Source organism: Lutra lutra, chromosome 9 (genome assembly GCF_902655055.1).
Source record: "Lutra lutra chromosome 9, mLutLut1.2, whole genome shotgun sequence".
In the NCBI taxonomy this organism is placed as follows: domain Eukaryota; kingdom Metazoa; phylum Chordata; class Mammalia; order Carnivora; family Mustelidae; genus Lutra; species Lutra lutra.
In genome coordinates this window covers 39,595,039-39,615,831 of record NC_062286.1, presented here as the reverse complement: position 1 = coordinate 39,615,831, position 20,793 = coordinate 39,595,039, and the positions used below count along the sequence as shown (strand labels likewise).

General features: G+C 49.0%; 1 protein-coding gene across 1 annotated transcript; it reads right to left on the bottom strand.

Moving 5' to 3' along the window:
- Nucleotides 1-1,771: 1,771 nt before the first annotated feature.
- On the bottom strand, nt 1,772-17,299 carry CD8B (CD8 subunit beta). Its single transcript, XM_047747074.1, has 6 exons — nt 16,897-17,299; nt 13,311-13,670; nt 9,588-9,674; nt 6,008-6,097; nt 4,509-4,545; nt 1,772-2,507 (listed from the first exon to the last, which is right to left on the bottom strand). Exons 1-6 carry the CDS (start codon nt 16,937-16,939, stop codon nt 2,495-2,497), a joined length of 630 nt encoding a protein of 209 aa, XP_047603030.1. The 5' UTR covers nt 16,940-17,299; the 3' UTR covers nt 1,772-2,494.
- Between the last annotated feature and the right edge of the window lie 3,494 nt (nt 17,300-20,793).

The window sequence follows — 20,793 nt, the reverse complement described above, 5'->3', positions numbered from 1 at the left end:
TTTTTCTTTTATTGATCTTTTTCTGATGGACATTTGGATTACTTCCAATTTTTGGCTAGTAAGTAGGATGACAAAAACCAATCTAATGGGTATTTGTGCATGTAACTTTGAGATGTGTGTGTGTGTGTGTTAAAGATAATTGCCTAGAGGTGAAATTACTAGTCAAAAGATAGCTAGGTTTAAAAATTCTTTAAAAAAATATTTTGCCATGATGGACCTCCAGAAAGTAGTAGATGCTCAGTTCCTTCTTCAAAACAAAAGTCAGGTGCCGGGTGCAGACCTCTTCACCGCAGCCCCTGCTGCTGGCAGCCAAGCCTGCTCCAGCTTTCTGGGCAGACCAAGCTGTAGCAGGTGCCTGCAGCACAGAAAAGAGACGGAGGTGTGCCCCCCTTGCCCCCCTTCCCCAGCCCTGGTCCCCCAACCTTACCCCCATGTGAATCTGCAAACAACTAAACACGATCGCAAAGACAGCAATGGGGAGATGCTGCTGTATAGCCAAGACAGAAGCGGGGAGAGGGGGCCTGGAGGCCTGTTCTTACTTCCGCTGTGGCCTGGGTGTGAGCCTGTAGGGAAGGCAGGCTGCGCCTCTGGGCTTAGTTTCTATCTTTTTTTTAAAAAGATTTTATTTATTTATATTAGAGAGAGAGAGAATGTGTGAGGGACAGAGAGAGGAAGCCATCATGAGCAGGGGGAGGGGCAGGAACAGGGGCAGGAGAAGCAGACTCCCTGCTGAGCAGGGGGTGAGCTCTTGGGCTCCATCCTAGGACTCAGGATCATGACCTGAGTTGAAGGCAGATGCTTAACCGACTGAGCCGCCCAGACACCCCTGGGCTTTAGTCTCTTATCACTAAATGGGATGTCTCAGAGCAAGAAGCCCACCTTAAACATGAACCTGAGAGGAGTCTGGCCCTGGCCGCCTGGGCTCCTTCTCCTCTCCCTGGGAACCTGGCAGGCAGCTTGTCCAGTCGTCCTCAGAGCTGATGGGCAGAGAGCATTTGCTTTTCTCAAGAACCTCTTGCACCAACACCTTCTAACTCCCACCCACCATGGCTAGTTCTGCACCCTTCACTCCACAGGCAGCATCTCAGATGCCCCCTCCCCTCGACCCATCTTTCCTTTCCTGTTTTCTGTGGCTGCCAGAGCTTCTGAGCAGAGCCTGGTTTGCTACTGCCCTTCATCAAGGGCCCCTCCCAGCAGACCAGGAAAAGCAGGTGGGGCTCTGTTCTCCCTTGGCCCGATGCTTCTGTTAACTCAGCCTAAGGCTGCACTCATTTTTGGCTCAGTAGCTTTTACACTGTGAAAGCCCAGGGTGGGGAACTAAAATCAGGTCCCCACCCCGGGCTTTTTCAGAAGGCAGGAGATCTCGTCTCAACTCCCTCTTCCAGCTCAGCATTTTCCCCTAGCATTTGCTTTCCTCATCAAAGCTGAGAGAGAGACCCTATGCCTCTCACCTTTTCTTTAGTACAAGGTCAGCAGTCAGCAGTCTGTGGCTAGGACTCCCTGGGGTTCCACTCAGTAGAGCCAAACAGGTATAGTGAAGATGGCTTGGAACGGCCAGAGGTCAGCTCTGGGGCCCTACTGCTTGGCACTGGGCGCTGGGGTGCTTCCCAACCTGTGAGACTCTCCCTGAGCCTACAACACGGACGACAGCATGTCGCAGGGGCAAATGAGGACAGGCACATTTTATCTTTGTTATTTCTTTTCAGCTGAGCGTCAACATCTTTACCGTACAGATGGGCTTTGTGCTTTTCCATCACAGGACCCATTTGCATCTTTTATTCAGGGCTTTATTTTTACAACCAAGACATTTTCATAAAAAGAACAGAAAGTGACAGAGAAATTTAACAAGCCATGGGAGGGCAGAAGTGAAAGCGGGGAAATTTCCCAATAGGAGATAAAGTGACTTCCCATTCTCAAAGCCACAAGTCCTCAGACCCAAAAGGACGTCCCCGGAGGCTGAAGTAACCGTAGGAGTCAGGTCCGCCTTTCACAGAAAGCTGGTTTCCAAGCTGGGGCTGGTCTCTGGGGCTCTCAATGAGGACAGTCAGCCCCAGCCTGGGAAGACCAAGGAGGAGCCATCCTGGGCCATCCCATGAGAGACTCAGGACTCCATGTCACTGCCCTTTCGGGGCAAAGTGGACGGCCAACACAAAGGTCCCAGCCTAGCCCAGGGGAGTTCGGGAGCTGGAAGTGGTGTCATGGCGGCATTTTCTACTCCATCCTCCAGTGTGCACCCCCCTCCGAGTTGCAGGAAGCTTTTGGGGGGTTCTGAAGCCTTCTCTCTGTGACTCCCGATGACCAACTAACAAGTAGCTCCCATGCGTGAGGCCCACAGAGAGCACTTGCAATAGTTAAAAGCAGACAACTTCAGCAGGTCAGTGAAATTTCCACAGTGGAGTGAGTTGAACGTGGCCCTTCTCTCTCATTTTTCCAGATCTCGCTTCTTACTGACCAACACATTTTTGTAGCAGGACCCCAAAAGCGTATTTTTTGCTCATTTATAAAACCTGAAAACAACAGCAAGTTGAGACACCACTTATTTTTAGGGAAATGATATGCATTTCCTGTAACAAAGACAAATGACAGGTGAGGATCCAGGGCTGTATTTCCAGTAAGGAGCCTGGGCCAGGATTTTTCCGTTAGTCTGTTCTTAGGGTCCCACTTAGTCATTAAAAAAAATTTTAAGAAGCTCAAAAAACAAAGCCCAAAACCCTCTAGCTTTGAATAGTGTTACTTCCTGCAGGACCTTCTAAGAGAAGCTAGTCACAAATGTACACTAAGGGGCCAGAAGAAGATGGCTTGCTGATGGGAACATTTTCCAGACTCAGCTTCGGGCTGGGGAGCGTCTGTCCCAAATCGAAGTTTGAGTTCAGAAGAGCTGATCTGTGGGGCCCATGGACCCTTTCGCCCACACCTGGATCATGGTAGCAAAACTAGACGTGGTTTCCAAACTTTGTTTTAGCCACAAACCCTTTTGTTCAAATGATTTCTCTTAGGCAAGTGTAACTACAGGTGGCCCATGCGGCAGTACTGTGAGCAGAGGGTGAGGGAGCTCGCGGCCCCCCGTGACCACCCCCAGCTCCTTCCCCACCTCAGCGGATCCTCAGCAACCCTGGGTTTGCCAGAGCATGAGATCCCATAAAACTGGCATCAAATCACCAGGGAACAAGTTAAAATAAAGGGCTGAGCAGGGGCAGCTCAGGGGGATTCATTCTCCATTAGACGTTACCATGGGGAAGATGCTGAACAGAATATTCTGCAGATCTAGGCTCAGACAAATACACTCAGGTTACCGTCTCTTAGGTAGGGGATATCTTCTAAGTCCAGCACATCAAATTGTGGGAAGGGTGCACCATCAAAGTTATCATTGAAAATTGCCCATAAAAGACAGCAGGCATGTTTCAGTGACTATCTCTAGTCAAGCAAATATATAGACAAGTAATAATGTATATAATAATGCAGAGAATATAATACAGAGTTTATATGGAGTTTAAATTTTAAGTAATTAGGAAGACATTTTTGTTCCTTGGTAGAACTGACTTTCATCAGAGACATGAGTTTTGTGCTCTGACTTCATGGGACCAGGGCTGGGTGCAGGTACAGTTTTCCTGTTTTACAGGTGAGGAATCTGAGGCTCAGAGGGCTTAAGCCACTCGCCCACAGTCCCATGGTTGGTGAGTGACAGATAGGATTCGAACCCCCAAGCCCAAGCCAGAGCTCATGAGCACCAGGCCCTGTTGCCCTCTTCAATCTAGAGGCATGATGGGCTTTCTTTTTTTCCCCCCGAACACCTCTAGATGGAAGGGACTGTCATTAATGAGATAGGTAGATGTGAAACAGTCTTTTGAGGAAGAAAATGTAATCCAAGAATACTGCCCATGGCCGGGCTGAGTCCTGGCAGTCCCTTAGGCTGGGAGCAGCCTCTGGCCATCGGCCTCTCAAGGTGTCAGCCTCTGGGGGCTCTGCCTGCACTCACACAGCTCAGGGACCTGAAGAACTAGTGCTTTTTAGCTCCCATGTCTGTGTGACTCAGCTTTTCATTCTGCCAACTCTGGGGACCCAGGCTGCCCGACGCCCCACACCAGTAAGGAAGGAAGCAGTGAACTGCCTTGGCCTCCAATCCAGTCCTGCTCTTTCCTAACCCGAATGCTCTGAGCAAGTCATTCAACTGGTCTGTAACAGTAACCCTCCTATGTCCTTGCAGGACCAAGTCAAATGAAATGCTGGGTGGGCAAGGGTTTGGGGTATCCTCCTGCATTCTATGCTTGCAAGAGTTGACTGTGATCATTTCTAAGAGCTAAGTCCGTGCTTGAAATACCCAGTATGTTCATTTGTTTAGATGATCTCTCCTCCTGAACTCTATGGCTCCCTCTATTTATACAGTCTAAGATTTTTTGCAGGGGGGGTCTGGCTTTGGCTCCTGCAGGTAGAGGCTGTGGCAGCAGCAGGGGCCGATACCATACCCAGGGCTGCATCACCAGCACTTTTCTGGGGCCCTAAGCACTTACTGTTTCAGGAGACGAAGCCGGGCTCTCCTCCGCAGGCCTGGAAGAAGAAGAAAACAAGGACGCAGGTTGGTGTGGGCTGTGGGGTGCTGACGTCCAGCCTCAGAGAGCGAGGAGGGAGATGAGGGGGGAAAACAGCACCTCAGACCTCTTTTCTGGCGTCAGGCTCACAGCAAACCCGTGACGATTCCTCTTAGTATCTCCATTGGGTATATGGGGAAACTGAGTCCCAGAGCATGCGTGGCACGGAGTTACTTGCCCAAAGTTGTGCAGCTAGTAAGCAGTAAAGCCAGAATTCGAACTCAGTGAATCTACTCCGGTTTGTGTGCCCTTAAACATGCCAGTTTGCCCTTCGCAGCAGGTCAGGAATGGAGAGCTGTGCAGACAGGTGGTCTCGAGCTAGAGGAATCACAATGTTTCCCACCGGGATGCAGGAAAGAAGTGTGGCATGTCTATCTACAGGTCTATCTCATCTTCTATTACTTTTCAGTTATGAAACACATTTAATAACATACTTACTATATGAAATAAATACACCTATTTGCAGTTAGAGTTTAAGAGTTAACTTTCGATCTATCTGCAGCTGGGGTTCATAATTTAACAAGTTTTTATTAACAAGATCCTTGATGGGAAAGGTTTGCAGACCACTGAACTTTAATGGGGACAAATGGATCCTTCCGTGAATGGCAATGTTATGTAAAAATGTTCAGGTGACACATTTCTTTGGGGAGAGGGTCTGTAATTGCTATCACAAGTTTAAAGGGATCTATGACCTATAAAAGAGTCACTGATCAAGTCCATGCCCCTGTGAGCCACCCTCCCCTATTTTATAGAAGCCCAGAGAGGGTCAGTGAGGTGCTCGTGGTGACACAGGTGAGCAAAAAGGCCAGGTGTAGGGTCCGGGGCTCTTGGGCTGCCGTGTGGGCTTTCCCTGCAGCTCCCCACTTTTCTGCTAAAGCCTGGGAGCCCAGAGCAGGAGATGATCTCGTCTTCAGAGTGGCTGAGAGACAGTTATCTTCAGTCTCCCTGCAGTCTCACAAAGGAGGAAGAGTTCGAGCTTCTGGGAACATAACCCAAACCCCAGTGCCATGTCTTCTGTGTTCTGATTCCATCCCGAGTGCTCATGGGAGTTCCCACTGACTGAGCTCATACCCCAGGTTCGGACCTCTGGGCAGGACTTTACCAACAGCAACCCTGGGAGGTGGGTAACATTGTTACTCCTGAATGGAGTGGCTGAGGCTGAGAGGCCAAGGCACGGCCCAAGGCCCCTAGATCGGCAAATAGTGGGGTTGGCTTCAAGCCCAGTTCTGACTCCAGAGACGGCATGGTCTCTGGTCCCTGCAGCGTGGCATCAGGCCACAAATCACCTCCGCGGCTTCCATGGGTTGGGGGTGGGTATAAACTTCTGCCACTGTCCCGCTTCCCTAGAGAAGGACGGATGCTCAGGGACACCTCCAACAGCAAAAGCAGCCACCACGGTGGTCCAAGAGGGCACAACTTACGGTGTAGGTGGATGGCCACTCCCAAGGACACCAGCAGAAGCAGGACTCCGGCCACCAGGAGGCTGAGGGTGACGGGGCCACAGGATGGGCCTGGAAAAGACACACTTACTGAACATCTGAGGCAACACATAAAAATACAAAGAGGGAAAAATCAACCGGAAATCCCACCTCTCAGGGAATGCCACTGTTTGCATATTTTTCTCGTTTTTCTTTCTAGGTACTTGAAACATACTGAGATAATTTTACACGGAAAATGTTATGTCCCACATCACCCTTTTAAAAATTAATTAAGCTCAGGAGCTACTTATGTTCAAAGGAGATAATTTTCATGCCTGGTAAAAAGATTTTCCTATTTATTTTTAAAGCTCTTCTTTTAACTACACAAGAGACAGCTGAATATATTTTCATTGTAAAGGATTCGAGTATATGGTTAGAGAGCTCCTTGGCAAACTAGCCCCCTCACAGGGAAAAAAAAAAAATGCTATGGTTAATTTGGTACCTTTTTCTTTGTGTTTACACATGCATAATTTACACAGACACATACAGGTTTTTTTTAAAGCACACAGTGGCTTATATTGTACAAATTGTTTGGCAAACCATTTTTTTCTTCACTTAAATAGATTGGGGGCCCCCCAGGTGAGGCAGTCAGTTGAGTGTCTGACTCTTGGTTTCGGCTCAGGTTGGGGTCATGACAATGAGCCCCGCAGTAGGCTCTATGCTCAGCGCCAGAGCCTGCTGGGGACGCTCTCTCCCTCTTGCTCTGCCCCTCCCCCCACCTCTCTCTAAAATAAATAAGGAAAATCTTTTTAAATAATACCTCAGCACACACTTTTTCTAGCAGAGTAACCTTTGCAGTTTGGACGTATCATGGATTACTTGGCCCTCGGATGGGCATTTTGTTTGCTTCCTATGTTTTGCTTTTATAAATAACCCCAGAGAAGCTCCTGGTACATTCTTCCTAAAGTAGGAGCCTGCCCAAGGCAGATACTGAAAACAGGAATGGCCAAACCATTGCTTATGTCCACCTAAAAGTTGCCAGACCCTGTGAAGTGCCTTCCAAAAAGCCAGCACCGATTTGTCCTCCTAACCACCAGCTGTGCACCTGGCCGACCCTCGATATTATCAAAGTGTTTGGTTTTCGATAGTGTCGTGGATTAACATGATGCGTCACTTCCAGTCCTTGACGATTTATCAGCGTCACCCTATTTTCATGTACTGGCCACTTGTAGGATCTGGCCTGGCCTTTCTTGCCTTGCTCGGTTTTCACAGTCCCCTGAAGCCTAGAGGTCACCGGCCGTTCCTCTCCGTGTCATCTCAAGGGACAGCCCGAAGACTTCTGGAGCAGGCCCTTCCCCAGTGTGGCCATATGGTTTCATTCATGATGACAAACTTTGAGCTCCAGCTGGGTGCCCCCCTCAAGATGAGTGCCTTATGTACAACATCTCATTCAACATGCCAGGCAAACATCCTGATGAGGAAAGAGGTTCAGAGAGGCTGAGTCACCTGCCCAAGAGCACACAGTACAGACAGTGGCAGACAGGGACTCACACCTAAGTCTGGTTGACTTACCACTGGGGTACCCTGTCCCACGGCCCCCATCCCCAAAAGCAACCCCCACCTACTTCTCTCCCAGCCTCCACTTGGCCACCTTCACACTCATCCTGGTTATTCTTAATAACCTACTAATGCTGGACTTGCATATTTGCCCTGGGACTTAACTGAGGATCCATATAAGAAATGATGCAAGAACTTCAAAGACCTTTGTCCTCATCACTTACAGAAGTGTTTTTTTTTTAAAGATTTTATGTATTTATTTGACAGAGAGAGAGAGAGAGAGAGATCACAAGTAGGCAGAGAGGCAGGCAGAGAGAGAGGGGAAGCAGGCTCCTTGCTGAGCAGAGAGCCAAATGCAAGGCTTGATCCCAGGACCCTGAGACCATGACCTGAGCTGAAGACAGATGCTTAACCCATTGAACCACCCAGGCGCCCCAACAGAAGTGTTAGAGAATTCAGTATTGCTCAGCAATCCTTGGAGAAGGATGAACAGAGCGGCTTTCCTCTAGAATTTAACCCTGGGATGAAGGCTCTGGAACCCAGCGCCTGGGGTAGTTTCTTCATGCCGCCGTAGCGGGGCAGGGGTTTGTGCAAGTTATCTGGTTTTGTGTAAGTGTTCCCTCTGGTGCAGCTGGCTTCCCCGCTTCTCTAGAGTCACCCTCAACTTCGTGGCCCTGCTGTGTTTGCCTTTGTGTCGTTTTCTGTTGTGAACTACCTGAAATCCTTTAGGCAAAGTTGTGGGGTATAGGTGCTTTCTCCAATGAGGTCATTCTATCTCCACCTTTATGCTCCCCAAGACTGTGACCTTCTGTGTTCAGGTTCTGACTTCCTTTATTACTGTGACCCCGTGGGGTGGCTTCCTGCGCTCATCGCCTGAATCCCACTAGATGCCTGTCCTCGGGTTCCTTCTGTTACTTGACGTATTTAAGACTAAGAAACCCCAGGAGCGCCAGGCTGCTCTAGTGTGGTGGCTTCCCTGCCATTCGTCCTATGGGTAGGAGCAGATGACACCTTCTTTTTGTCATCAGTATCTTTTGCGGGGCAGAGGTAAGTATTTTTCCAGAAACACAGTTGGGCTGATGGTTCAAGGGAAGTGTGTGCATGCGTGTGTGTGTGTGCGTGTGCACGTGTGCGCATGCACGCGCTCCATCTGCCGTGTCTGGTGCTTATAGCACAGACACACAAGCTTATTCACTCATTAACAAACATATATTAACACGTGCTATGTGTTAGGTCCTCTGGTAAGCATCCGAACTGAGAAAGTTTGAAGTTCTGGTCCTTCGGGTTCGGTACTTTTGTTTGCTAACAGCTTTACTGAGATGGACTTTACATATAAAGTTTGCCTGCTCCAAGTGTGTAATTTAATGGTTTTTGGTATATTCACAGAGTTGTGCAACCATCAGTTGCCACAATCTAATTTTAGAACATTTTCATCTCACCCCCCAAAAAATCCCGGACCCTTTCATGATCACTCCCCATTCCTTTCCAACCCCCCAGTTTTAGGCAACCACTAACCTACTTTCTGTCTCTTTGAAACGTCATATTCTGGGATCCCATAATACAGGATCTTTTGCATCTGGCTTCTTTCACTGCATAATATTTTCAAGGTTCACCCATCCTGCCACTTGCATCAGTAATGCACTGTCTATTATGGCCAAATATTACTCCATTGTATGGATATTCAAAATTTAATTAATCTATTCATCAGCTGGTAGACTTCTGAGTTTCAACTTTTTGACCATTATGAATACTGCTGCTAGGAATATGGTGTGCAGGTTTTTGGGGGGACATAGGCTTTGCTCTGTGATGATTTGTAAGCATGTCCCCTACTAGACTGTGAGCTGCTGGAGGGCAGCACTGTGGTCATACTCGACTTCCCTTCTGAGCCCAGCTTGGCTGGAGCCAGGGAAACGGGCCAGAGTCCACACATGGGAAGGGCTTATGGAAGGAAGGAAAGAAGGAGGGAAGGAAGGAAAGCAGGCATCCTGCTGTACTTCTGATGGTCCAGGAAGATGGGAGAACTCACCCTTCTGGGTCACTGGGCTTGGGGGCCGGCACCTTTTCTTCGTGGTGGTCTTCTTGGTGGGCTGGGCAGTGGTGGGAAGGACATCAACTACAGAAAGTAAGCAAGACACATGTTAAAATCTCATGTCTTCCCTCCAGGTGCTAAAGCCCCTGTGACTGTTCCCTGGGCTGCTACAGGGCTCCAAGCTTACAGAGCAATAGAATTTTCTAGCTGTTTCCCCAACTCTCAGACCTATCCGAGAGCCTAGGCAGGAGGCTGCATTGGTGTCCAGGAAAGAGAGGGGCTCTGCACCCACATGGTCCTGAACAAAGCCCCAGCAGCCCTGATTAACTGCTGTGTGACCTGGGGCAACTCCTACCACTTTTCTGTACCTCAGTTTCCCCATCTGTTGAAATAAAGATGACTCCCAGTTCCTTCTTGGGAGTGTCATGAGAATTAAAGAGGACAGCAGGCCCAGTGAATTGTGCTCCCCCTGGCCACAGCAGGCTTCCCTGGCTGAAGACCTTGAGGGGAAGCCAGAGTCCCCAAAACCTTGATAAGACCAGCCCCTCAGCCAACCTGCCAATTCCTAAGTGGTTGGAGGAAGCTCATAGAATGGAAGTGGGTGCCCTTTCCCATATGTATAACACTGGGCAGGCTGCAGTGGGGATTATTTTTCCTTAATAAGTGTCTTTACAAATCATCTACTACCGGAGCTGGAAGGACCTCTAGTCTCAACCTTTAATTTCAAAGATGAACAGCAGCCATGTGAGGGGTTGGCCCTGAGGCCCCACATTGCAAAGAGCTTGCCTGAACCCCCGACCCCTCTCCTGACGCTTGAGTGGGCCACTCCTCTCTTTTGTTCTAATCCAGGGTCACACTCTGATGCATTGGGGCAGGGCAGGGGAACAAGCACACAGAGCCAAGGGAGGCACTGGAGGCTTTGGGGTACCAGGAATGGTGTAAGCACTAGATGCTGCTGAATCCATCCCTTGTCTCTGGAAGGTGAGCAAACACGTTTCACTGCCATGACTTTCTGCAAAATGGTAGGAGAGGGAAGATGGTGACCCCATAAATTTAAACTCTAGCATCAAGGCAATAGGGAGGGGCCACCCACAAAATGGTCATTTCAGGGCTGGCCAATTTCCCATATAAAAAGTGGACAGTCTGGACCCTCGCTGGCCTGAGTGTCCCCCAGAAAGTGGAAATAACACAATCTCCTCTGCTGGCTTTGTGAGGTTTCTGGGAAGAACCAGCTCACCAGAATGGACCCCTGCTAAGTCCCACCATGTGCTAGGGGCACAGCCAAGCACTGCGGCTTATGTTTATTGAAACCACTCCCCATTATGTTTGGGGACAGGCACTAGTACCCCCATCTTATCCCCAAGGAGGCCTAGGACTCAGAGAACTGAAATAGTGTGTCCAGGAAGCCTTGAACAGCACAGCCAGGATCTGAGCCAAGAGACCCCGACTCTGGGGTCTCACGCCACTGCCCTGCCTCAGGTGCCAGCGCCTTCTGGCAAAAAGTTAGGCACATCAGGTCAAGGCCCTCGGCCATGGGAATGCTGAGGGAAACTAAGGTAAGAGGGAAAAGGACACCAGCTACGGTGCTCCCAGGCTGTGCGGGAGCCTGGCCCTCTGCCCAGGGTGGGCCAGTATGTTTCCTCTGTTCCTCCCCACGGCCCTGGAAGGGTCCGTTCCCTTTACTTCATACACAAGGAGGCACAGAGGTCTCTCGGTCAGCGGGAAGCCTCCAGGGGACCGACTCTATAAGGCCTCACATGTCTTGGCTGGGTTCAGGGGCCTGGGTCTGATGAGGGGTTTGTGGGGAGTCTCATTCCGTTTTAATTTCTTCTTGCCCAGAGCTGGGTCCCCTTGATGACTCCTGACTCCCCCTGCCCCCCCATTCAAATCTCCCCACTTCTCTCCTCTTTGAAAAGGAGAGGACTTTTGAGCCCATGGTATGGTTAAGCGGCACCCTAAAGGCCCTATCTTTCTCCAGATACTTTCTTTACTACTCGAGCTTCCTCCTTCAGTATGTGCCGGCCTCCGGCAGGAGGGGCAGGGTGTGGCTCTGGACACCCTAATTCTGGCCAGATGACACAGTTGCGGGCACATGCTTTGGGAAGGGTCTGCTATTCTCAGAGAGCTGGGCAGCATGAAGGGTTTGGAAATATCAAAGCCAGGCGTGAGTGGGTGGTGGTGTAGGTGGAGGGGAAGCTTCTAGAAACCAGTTTTGTTTATTTCATCATCTACCTTTTTTAGACCCCAAAATCTCATGTGTGGGAAAATGTGGGTAAATTTGTGGGAAAATTTGTAGAGACAAAAACAATAAACTAAACCAAAATCCCAGACCCCCCAAAGCCCAATTTTCAGTATAGGAATCAGTTGACACTCTGCTGAGGATACCTGGGCTTCTCGCTCCGAGCGCTAACCCTCACCCCTACCTCCTGACTGAAGACCCAAAACTGGTGAGATGGGACAGCAGCTTCCCTCTGTTTCTGTCTTCCTAATTGTGCTGCTGTCCCAGCTGTCCCTGTGTCTTCCCATTCTGAGTGGTCCAATTCCTGGGGGGGGTGGGTCCCTTGTCATTCTTCAGTCCCCAGCCTGAGGAGAACCCAGGTGAGAGGGAAGCAGGACAGTGGGAGGAGTGCAGGGGGTCAGCCGGCCAGTGGCTAACATGGGGAAGGGGCTAAAGCCAGGTGCAGTCCTTTGAGAATTTCTGCCACGATTCCCTACATCTCCCAGAGCTTACTCCTCACTGTCCAAGAGTGCGACCACCTGCCCCTGAGCTTCTGGCCAGTCTCACTCAAGGGTTGCAGTGTGTAAGAAACACATCGAACACTTAGTATGCAAAATATTTCAGTAATAATTTTTAAATGGATTACAGGTTAAAATGATGATCTTGTTGATAAATCGGTTAAAAATGTAGTATTTAAATTAATTCTGCTGCTTTCTTTTTACCTTTTTAACATGGCATTAGGAACTTTTAAATCACATCTGTGACTTATCATCTATTTCTGTGGGGTGTGCTGGACTTAACTCTCAGAACTGCAGCTTCTTGGGGTTGGAGGGTGTTGTGGAGGCCAACGGCAGCCCCATGAAATATGCGGGAAACCTGAGGCCCAGAGAGCAGAGGTATAGTGCAAAGGCACACAGTGAAAATACAGCAGAATTTGCAGCTAGGCCTGGGGTCCAGTCTCCTTCCTCCCTGTACCTCTGGGTGTAGGTTTGAGCCACAGGCCCCCCCATTCAGCATGTAAGAGCATCTGCCGGCCCTAGAAATGCTCTCACTGAGTATGTCCAGGCAGTGAGGACCTTCTTTCCTGGTGTGCACTCTTGGTGGGAGTTTCTGGGAGTTTCTGAGACCACTGTCAGGTTTGGGAACTCAGCCCAATCTAGGCAGAGCCTCATGTAGGCCTGGTGAGGCTGAAGGACAGCACTGCCTTGTCCCCAGAAGAAACAGCAATGCTTCTAAGCGTCCCATCTGCAATAGGTATCTGCTTCTTACCTCCCAGAGTAGAGGACAATGGGAAGTGAAATGACTCCGTAAAACCCCTGCTTCTACTTGGCCCTGGGTAAGTGTACTCCTACCAGCTATGGGCTACTGCTCCTGGCGGACATCCTCTCTGGCAGAGTGCGGCTTGCCGAGAGCAGAGGCAGCTCCCTCGCCTGGCACGCACCCAGCACCCAACACCCAGCAGGTGTTCCACGCTCATCAGTAGCACTGAGCTAGATTCTTACCCACGCTCAGCTGAGTTCCCTTCCCGAAGTTCAGCTCAGGGCTCCCGATGGTCATGCAGAAGTAGATGCCACTGTCTGCAGGCTCCACTTTAGTTAGATTGAGAATGGACCGGCTTGCATCCAGAAACACAGTCAGCTTCTCTTGATTCACCTTTTGGCTATACACAATCCCTCTTAGGGAATCCCAGGTGGCCAGGAACTCATGGTGACTGTCTGGGCTTGGAGCCTGGCGCTGTCTCAGCCAGTAGATGCGCGTGCTAGTGCGGGAGGCTGTGGCTTCACAGGACATCACCACTGTCTTGTCGGTCTGAATCATTAAGAACGGAGGGGTCTGCTGCAGCACCGAGCTGCCATGGAGAACTAGGAGAAGCAGAAGGCACAGAGACCATTAGCATGTTTTCCCAGCCACCGCTGTGGGGCTCTAGAGTCACAGAGTCAGGCATCGAAGGAAAACCATCCCCAGTTGCAGGAGCCAGGGGCTATGATAAATGCCGCTGGTGGCTCCCGGACTCAAAGCTCGAGCACCTACATCCCAGGGGACCATCTGCAAGGCGGGTGTTTCTTATGGCCAGTTTGACCGAGGGGACAGGGAGAGAGCTGCCATGTATTGCTTGCATGCTTATATGCCTGGCTTTTTGTGTGAATGATCTTAATCCAACCTGAAACTTATTTGGGGATTTTTCCCCCCATGACACAGATGAGGAAACTGAGGCATGGAGTTACTTGTTTAAAGTCCCACCAACAATTAGTAAGTGACCTGGAATTCAAACTCAAAGATTCCAGGTCTGAAATCAAAGCCAGCTGTCTTTCGCCTTGTCCTGCTGCCACTCTCTAGACAGACCTTCACAGGCTCCAAGCAGGTAGAGAAGACTCAGGCAGCCCGGAGGATCCCCAAATCAGAGGCAGAGCCTGGGGACTGGCCTGGCCAATCTAAAAGAGGGCCAGCCACCCTTTCTGTAAGACATGCTCAAGCAAGAGGAACTTACTATTGCCACAGGTGCCACTCAATTCTCAGCCTAGCATGTGCTAGGTCACTGGATCCCCATTCCCAAAGGGAAGGACAGACACCCCAGAATAGTCCTGGGATTTCATTTTAGTCTCAAGATGGGAAGCATCGACGAAGAGAGGATTGTTCATGGAGAACTGGACCAGAACTCCAAGACCCGGTCTTGAACCCAGCTTTGCCCCCTACCAGCGGAGGGATTGTAGGAATTCAAGGAGTCCGCCTCTGCCCTTTAAGATCAGGGCAGCTGGGGGCCACTGTCCTGCTTGCTTGAGAGGGTCAGGACGTCCAAGAAAATGCACTGCAAACTGTAAAGTGCTGTCCACTGGTATATCATTGTCTCCGTGTCCCACACCGAGTTGTTACAGGCAGCAGATGACACTTTAGGAAAGATTTGAATGGATCCTTCACAGCCAAGTCCTACACACTGAATCTGACCTGGTGAGCCTTCCATTTTAGCTGTGGGGGAAAGGGAGATCCTACAGACCGGGGCAGAGACCCAGGAACTGCAAGGCATGGAGGGCACAGGAGTCTAGAGGGAGGGTGTGTGTGTGTGTGTGTGTGTGTGTGTGTGTGTGTGTGTGAGTGTGTTTGTACCCAAGGGGAGCTGGCCTACTGAGGCAGCGGCCTAGAGTCACAATCCTGCCAATGCTTGTGTCTCAGGCTGATTCATGGTCCCATAGCAGGCCACAAACGTAAGCTTTTTGACTCCACTCACAGGCCACTCCAAGCTTCTGCGTGCATCAAGAATGACATGGTACCTGGTGCCCACATGTCTGCTGGCCCTTCTCTTTTCTCCCTAAACACCATTCTGCCTTTTCAGCAGAGTAGAGCTTCTTCACTGCTTTGGGGGTCACTGATATCTTGGGGGCGATAATAAGAGAGGATGCTGCCCATCTTCACTGAACTGTGCCCAGTGTGGTGCATGCATTATGTCACTTAATCCTCAACAGGTCCTGGTCTACACCCATTTTACACATGAGGAAAGAGAGGCTCAGGCAAGTTAAGGACATGCTCAAGGTCCCACAGCCCATATGTGGTGGATCCAGATTCAAACCCAGGTCTGCGGCCCCACAACCTGACTTTGAGCTACTCCCTAAATCGAGGAGACCTGGGATCCTCTCCTGAGTGGCTAGCCTGTCCCCCTCTGCACACAGTGGGTCTGCAAATATGCAGACTCCTGAAATTCCTGCAAGAAAGCCTAGAAGTGACTCCTTTTTTTTTTTTTTAAGATTATTTATTTATTTATTTGTCAGAGAGAGAGAGAGGGAGAGCGAGTGAGCACAGGCAGACAGAGAGGCAGGCAGAGGCAGAGGGAGAAGCAGGTTCCCTGCCAAGCAAGGAGCCCGATGTGGGACTCGATTCCAGGATGCTGGGATCATGACCTGAGCCGAAGGCAGCCTCTTAACCAACTGAGCCACCCAGGCGTCCCTAGAAGTGACTCCTTAAGGGGTCAAGGTGCCCCAAAAGGACCTGGGGCTCTGTGTGTATGTTCCCCTTCCTGTGTCCTGACACGCAGGCTTGCTAGGTGACATACCCTGGTCTCTCTCTTCTGTCCCCGGAGGCTGAATAACCGGCCGTGGCCAAGCCCCGTATCTGTGCCAGACTCGGAGCCGGGCCTCGCTACCCATGCGGTCTCATGGGATTCATCTGACCTCTCCCAGTGATTCCACACTCAGAGGGACCTGCTGTTTCTAAAAAGATCAGTAATAACCACTAGGTTTGAATGGCCTGGACTTGTTTCTACTGGAGATGTGGTGAGCTCACTGGGTCAGAGCAGGGGCCTGGCAAACCTTGTCACGGTCAGCAGGATAACCAGCTTTGGGCTTTTTGGGGAAGATAGCAATCCATCGCAGGTTAGTGGGCAGTTTGGGGCTTCTTCCGAGTGGCAGTCTTGGTGGGCTTATGAGAGGGACAGTGGGGACTTCCTGGCTACATGCGACTGCAACATTCCAACTGCAGCGCCGCTGGTTGGTTCCGGGAGCCCCGCCACACAGCACATACAAGCCAGGGAGTGCTGGGGAGACGGGGACCCCTTAGGGAGTCCTCTGCCACACCTGTCCCAGAAGGGGCAGTAGCCTGGTGTTCGGCAGATTGTGCAAGTCCTTCCCCGGAAGTATCAAAAATGTGTTGACAGAACCCTGGGCCAAGTACAGGACATCAAAACCAGAACTGAGCTTCTGGAACCCTTCCGGGGGCACATCCCTGTGGGCACCCTAGGCAAGGGTGGATTTTTTTCCCCTCCTCTCTGTACCTCCTTCCCCTTTCTCTTTTCTTCTTTCTTAAATCCTTACCCCTCCCCCTGCCTCCCTCCCTCTCCTCTTCTTTCCCCTCCAGGATTTTGGGGGAGCTCCAGGGGCTCCAGGGATCCCTGGATAAAAACGGGGGGGGGGGTGAATTTCTTCTCCACCCTCAAGGTCTGTGCCTACTGCGCCTCCTCCCAGGGACCCCCACTGCCCTGGTCTCTGGGCTCTGCATCCCGCCAGGACAGCCTTTTCTAAACTCTAGGGCTCAGGCTCTTCCTGGGGCCAGGGCAGACCACCCGCTCCAACCCTGGGCACCCCGCGAGTCTCCCGGGCTTACCTGCGAGCTGCGCGGCCAGGAGGAGCCAGAGCCCCGGCTGCATCTTGGCACGCCCCGGGGACACCTGGTCCCAGCGGCACGCTGCTGAGACCGTCCAGGCTGGCAGTGGGTGGGGAGCGGGGCGGGGCAGCTGGGGTGGGTTGTGGGAGGAGGGGTGGGAAGGACAGGACCAGGCGGGGGAGGGGAGGGAGTCCGGTGTGAGGTTGGCAAGCTCTGCTCCCTCGTTCTCCCCGCATTACCAAGGTCTCGGATGCGTTTCCAAAGAGCACGCTAGGACCTTCCACTTTGCTTTCCGGGGAGGTGACACTGCTGTCCAGCGCCAAGCAATGGCACGTATGTGATCGTGTCCTGCCCTGGGAGGGTCAGGACTCCCTGGGACAGTTGAGGCCACTGAGGCTCAGAGAAGTCAGGATCCTCAAGGTCCCACAGACGTGAAGGGTGGGGCTGGACCCTAACTGTGGTCACTCTTTTCTCTTCCGTCTTGCGTCCGCCTACTCCTCCCTCTGCCTTTGTTTTGTTTTGTTTTAAACTTTTCTTTTGGAGAGGCCCTCCGGCTCAGTGGTGCCTAGAGTGACCAAGACTGACGCCTTGCCCTGAGAAGACATGAGCAGACATTTCTCTGAAGAAGATGTACAAATAGCCAACAGACACATGAAAAAAAATATATATCACATCACTCAGCATCAGGGAAATACAGATCAAAACCAGTGAGATACCACATCACACTGGTCAGAATGGCTAAAATGAACAAGTCAGGAAATGACAGATGTTGACAAGGATGCAGAGAAAGGGGAACCCTCTTACACTGTTGGTGGGAATGCAAGCTTGTGTAGCCACTCTGGAAGACAGTACAGAGATTCCTCAAAAAGTTAAAAATAGAGTACCCTACCACCCAGCAATTGCACTATTGGGTATCTACCCCAAAGATACAAATGTAGTGATCCAAAAGGGCACATGCTCCCAAATGTTTATAGCAGCATGTCCACAATAGCCAAACTATGGAAAGTGCCCAGATGTCCATCAGCAGAGAATGGATAAAGAAGATGTGGTGTATATACATACATACACAATGGAATATTATTCAGCCATCAAAAAAATTAAATCTTGCCATTTGCAACAATGTGGCTGGAACTAGAGGGTAATATGCTAAGCAAAATAAGCCAGTTAGAGAAAGACAAGTACCATAATATTTCACTCGTATGTGGAATTTAAGAAACAAAACAGATGAACATAGGGCAAGGAAGGGAAAAATAAAATATGATGAAAACCGAGAGGGAGACAAACTGTAAGTAAGAGATGCTGAACTGTAGGAAGCAAAATGAGGGTTGCTGGAAGGGGGGATGGGGTAACTGGGTGATGGGCATTAAGGAGGGCACGTGTTGTGATGAGCACTGGGTGTTCTATGCAACTGATGAATCACTAAATTCTACCTCTGAAACTAATTAACAAAAAAACAAACACTCAGACCTTGCCCTAAAGGGCGCACCCTTGTGAAGGAGGAAGGGCTGCTCCTACAGCCCAGCCAGAGGCCAGAGTCTCCCTCAAAATTCTTCTCGTTTCCATGAGCAAGTGTGAGGCTGAGCACACACAAGGCAGACAGTCCTGGTGTCTAGTGTAAGCTTTTTTTCCTCCTTAATTGAAGTGAAATTCACATAACATAAAGTTAGCCATTTTTAAGGGTACCAACCAGTGGTCTTTAGTACATTCACATTGACATGCAACCAGCACCTACTTCTATCTAGCTCTAAAACATTTTTGTCTCCCCAAAAGAAATCTCTGTGCCCATTATGTAGTCACGTTATACTTCCCCCCTCCCCAAATCTTCACCTGGTCTCTAAGGATTTACCTATTCAGACATCTCATATAAATGGAATCATACAATATGTGGCTTTTGGTGTCTGGCTTCCTTCACTTAGCATAACGTTTTTGAGGTTCATCCATGCTTTGGCTTTGAATCAGTACTTCATTCCTTTCTATAGTTGTAGTATTCTGCTGTGTGTATATAAGATGATTTGTTTATAGAGTCACCTATTACTGGACATTACTGGACATTTGGGTTATTTGTACTTTGGGCTGTTGTGAATAAGACTGCTATAAATATTCTTGTACAAATACACATTTGAGTACTTGTTTTCAATTCTCTCGGGTATATACGTAGGGGTGTAATTGCTCTGTTGTATGGTATTCCTATGTTTAACTTTTTGAGGAACTGCCCAACTGTTTTCCATGGAGCTGCTCCATATTACATCCCTACCAATAATGGATGAGGGCTCTAATTTCCCACATCCTCACTGACACTTGTTACTTTTTTTTTTTAATATATCCCTCTTAGTGGCTGTGATGTGATATCTCATTGTGGTTTTAATTTGCATTTCCCAAATGATTAACATTAGACATCTTTTCATGTGTTTATTGGCCATTTGTATCTCTTCTTTGTGTGGCTATTCAAATTCTTTACTCATTTAAAAAATTGGGTTGCTTTCTTGTTATTGAGTTATAAAAGCTCTTTATATATTTTAGATACTAGGCCCTTCTCTGATATATGATTTGCAAATATTTTCTCTTGTACTGTTGGTTGTCTTTTCCCTTTTAATGTCCTTTAATGCACAAAACTTTTTAATTTTGATGAAGTTCCATTTAGGTATTTTTTCTTTTGCTGTTCATGCTTTTGGGGTCATATGTCAGAATCCATTGCCAAATCCAAGGTCATACATATTTACTTTGATGTGTCCTCCTAAGAATTTTATCATTTTAGCTTTTATATTTCTGTTGCTGATCCACTTTGAGTTTGTTTTCATATGGTGTGAGGTAGGGATCCAACTTCATTTGCCAGCAGAACACTGTTTTGATCACTGTGATGGGATGGTTAATTTTATGTCACCATGGCTAGGCCACAGATGCCCAGGTTTCTGATTAAACTTTATTTCTGGGTGTGCCTGTGACGTTCTTTCTGGAAGAGATTAACATTTGAATTGGTGTACTGAGTAAAGTCAACGCCTTTCCCAATATGGGTGAGTATCCCTCCAATTCACTGAGGGCCTGAATAAAACAAAAAGGTGGAGGAAAGTTAGATTTGCCCTCCCTCTGCCTATCTGCCTGAGCTGGGACACCTGTCCTCTCTTGCCCTCCACACTCCTTGTTCTCTGACCTTTGAACTTGGACTGGAATTTACATCAGTGGCCCTTAGGCTCTAGGTCTTCAAACAACTCTGTCTGCTCTCCTGAGTATCCAACTTGCAGACAGCATTTCACAGGACTTCTCAGTCTCCATAATTCCATAAGCCAAAACCTTATAAGACAGTATACACACACACACACACACACACACACACACACACGTATATATGTGTGTATATATTTATCAGGTATTCTATTTTACATATATATATATCCTGTTGATTCTATCTCTGTGGAGATACTAATGTAACTTTCTAATAAATTTTAAAATCAGAAAGTGTGAAAAAAGAAATTGGGAAGTGTGAGTTATTCAACTTCTTTCTTCTTTTTAAATGTTTTTTATGGGTACCATAGTCAGTTAAACGGATGCCTTTGGCTCAGGTCATGATCCCAGGGTCCTGGGATCAAGTCCTGCATAGGGCTCCCTGCTCAGGGGGTAATCTGCTTCTCCCCTTGCCCCTCCCCACTGCTCCGCTCTCCCTCGCTCTCAAACTAAATAAAATCTTTTTAAAAAAATGTTGTTTTAACTATTTAGGGCCCTTCTATTTTCGTATGAATTGGAGAATCATCTTTTCCATTTCTGCAAAAAAGCCCATTGGAATTCTGATGGGATTGCATTTAACTTGTAGATTGCTTGGGATAGTTTTGTCATCTTAACAATATTAAGTTTTACAATCCATGAACACAGGATGTCTTTCCATTTATTTGAATCTTCTTTAAT

Bases quoted from the DNA above. Each gene is read 5' to 3' on its own strand.
- CD8B (XM_047747074.1), bottom strand. From the start codon at position 16,939: ATGCAGCCGGGGCTCTGGCTCCTCCTGGCCGCGCAGCTCGCAG. The intron at 9,675-13,310 runs GTAAGAATCTAG...TACTTTCTGTAG, and splicing joins GGGAACTCAGCTGAGCGTGG to TTGATGTCCTTCCCACCACT. The intron at 4,546-6,007 runs GTAAGTTGTGCC...TTCTTCTTCCAG, and splicing joins AGTGGCCATCCACCTACACC to GCCTGCGGAGGAGAGCCCGG.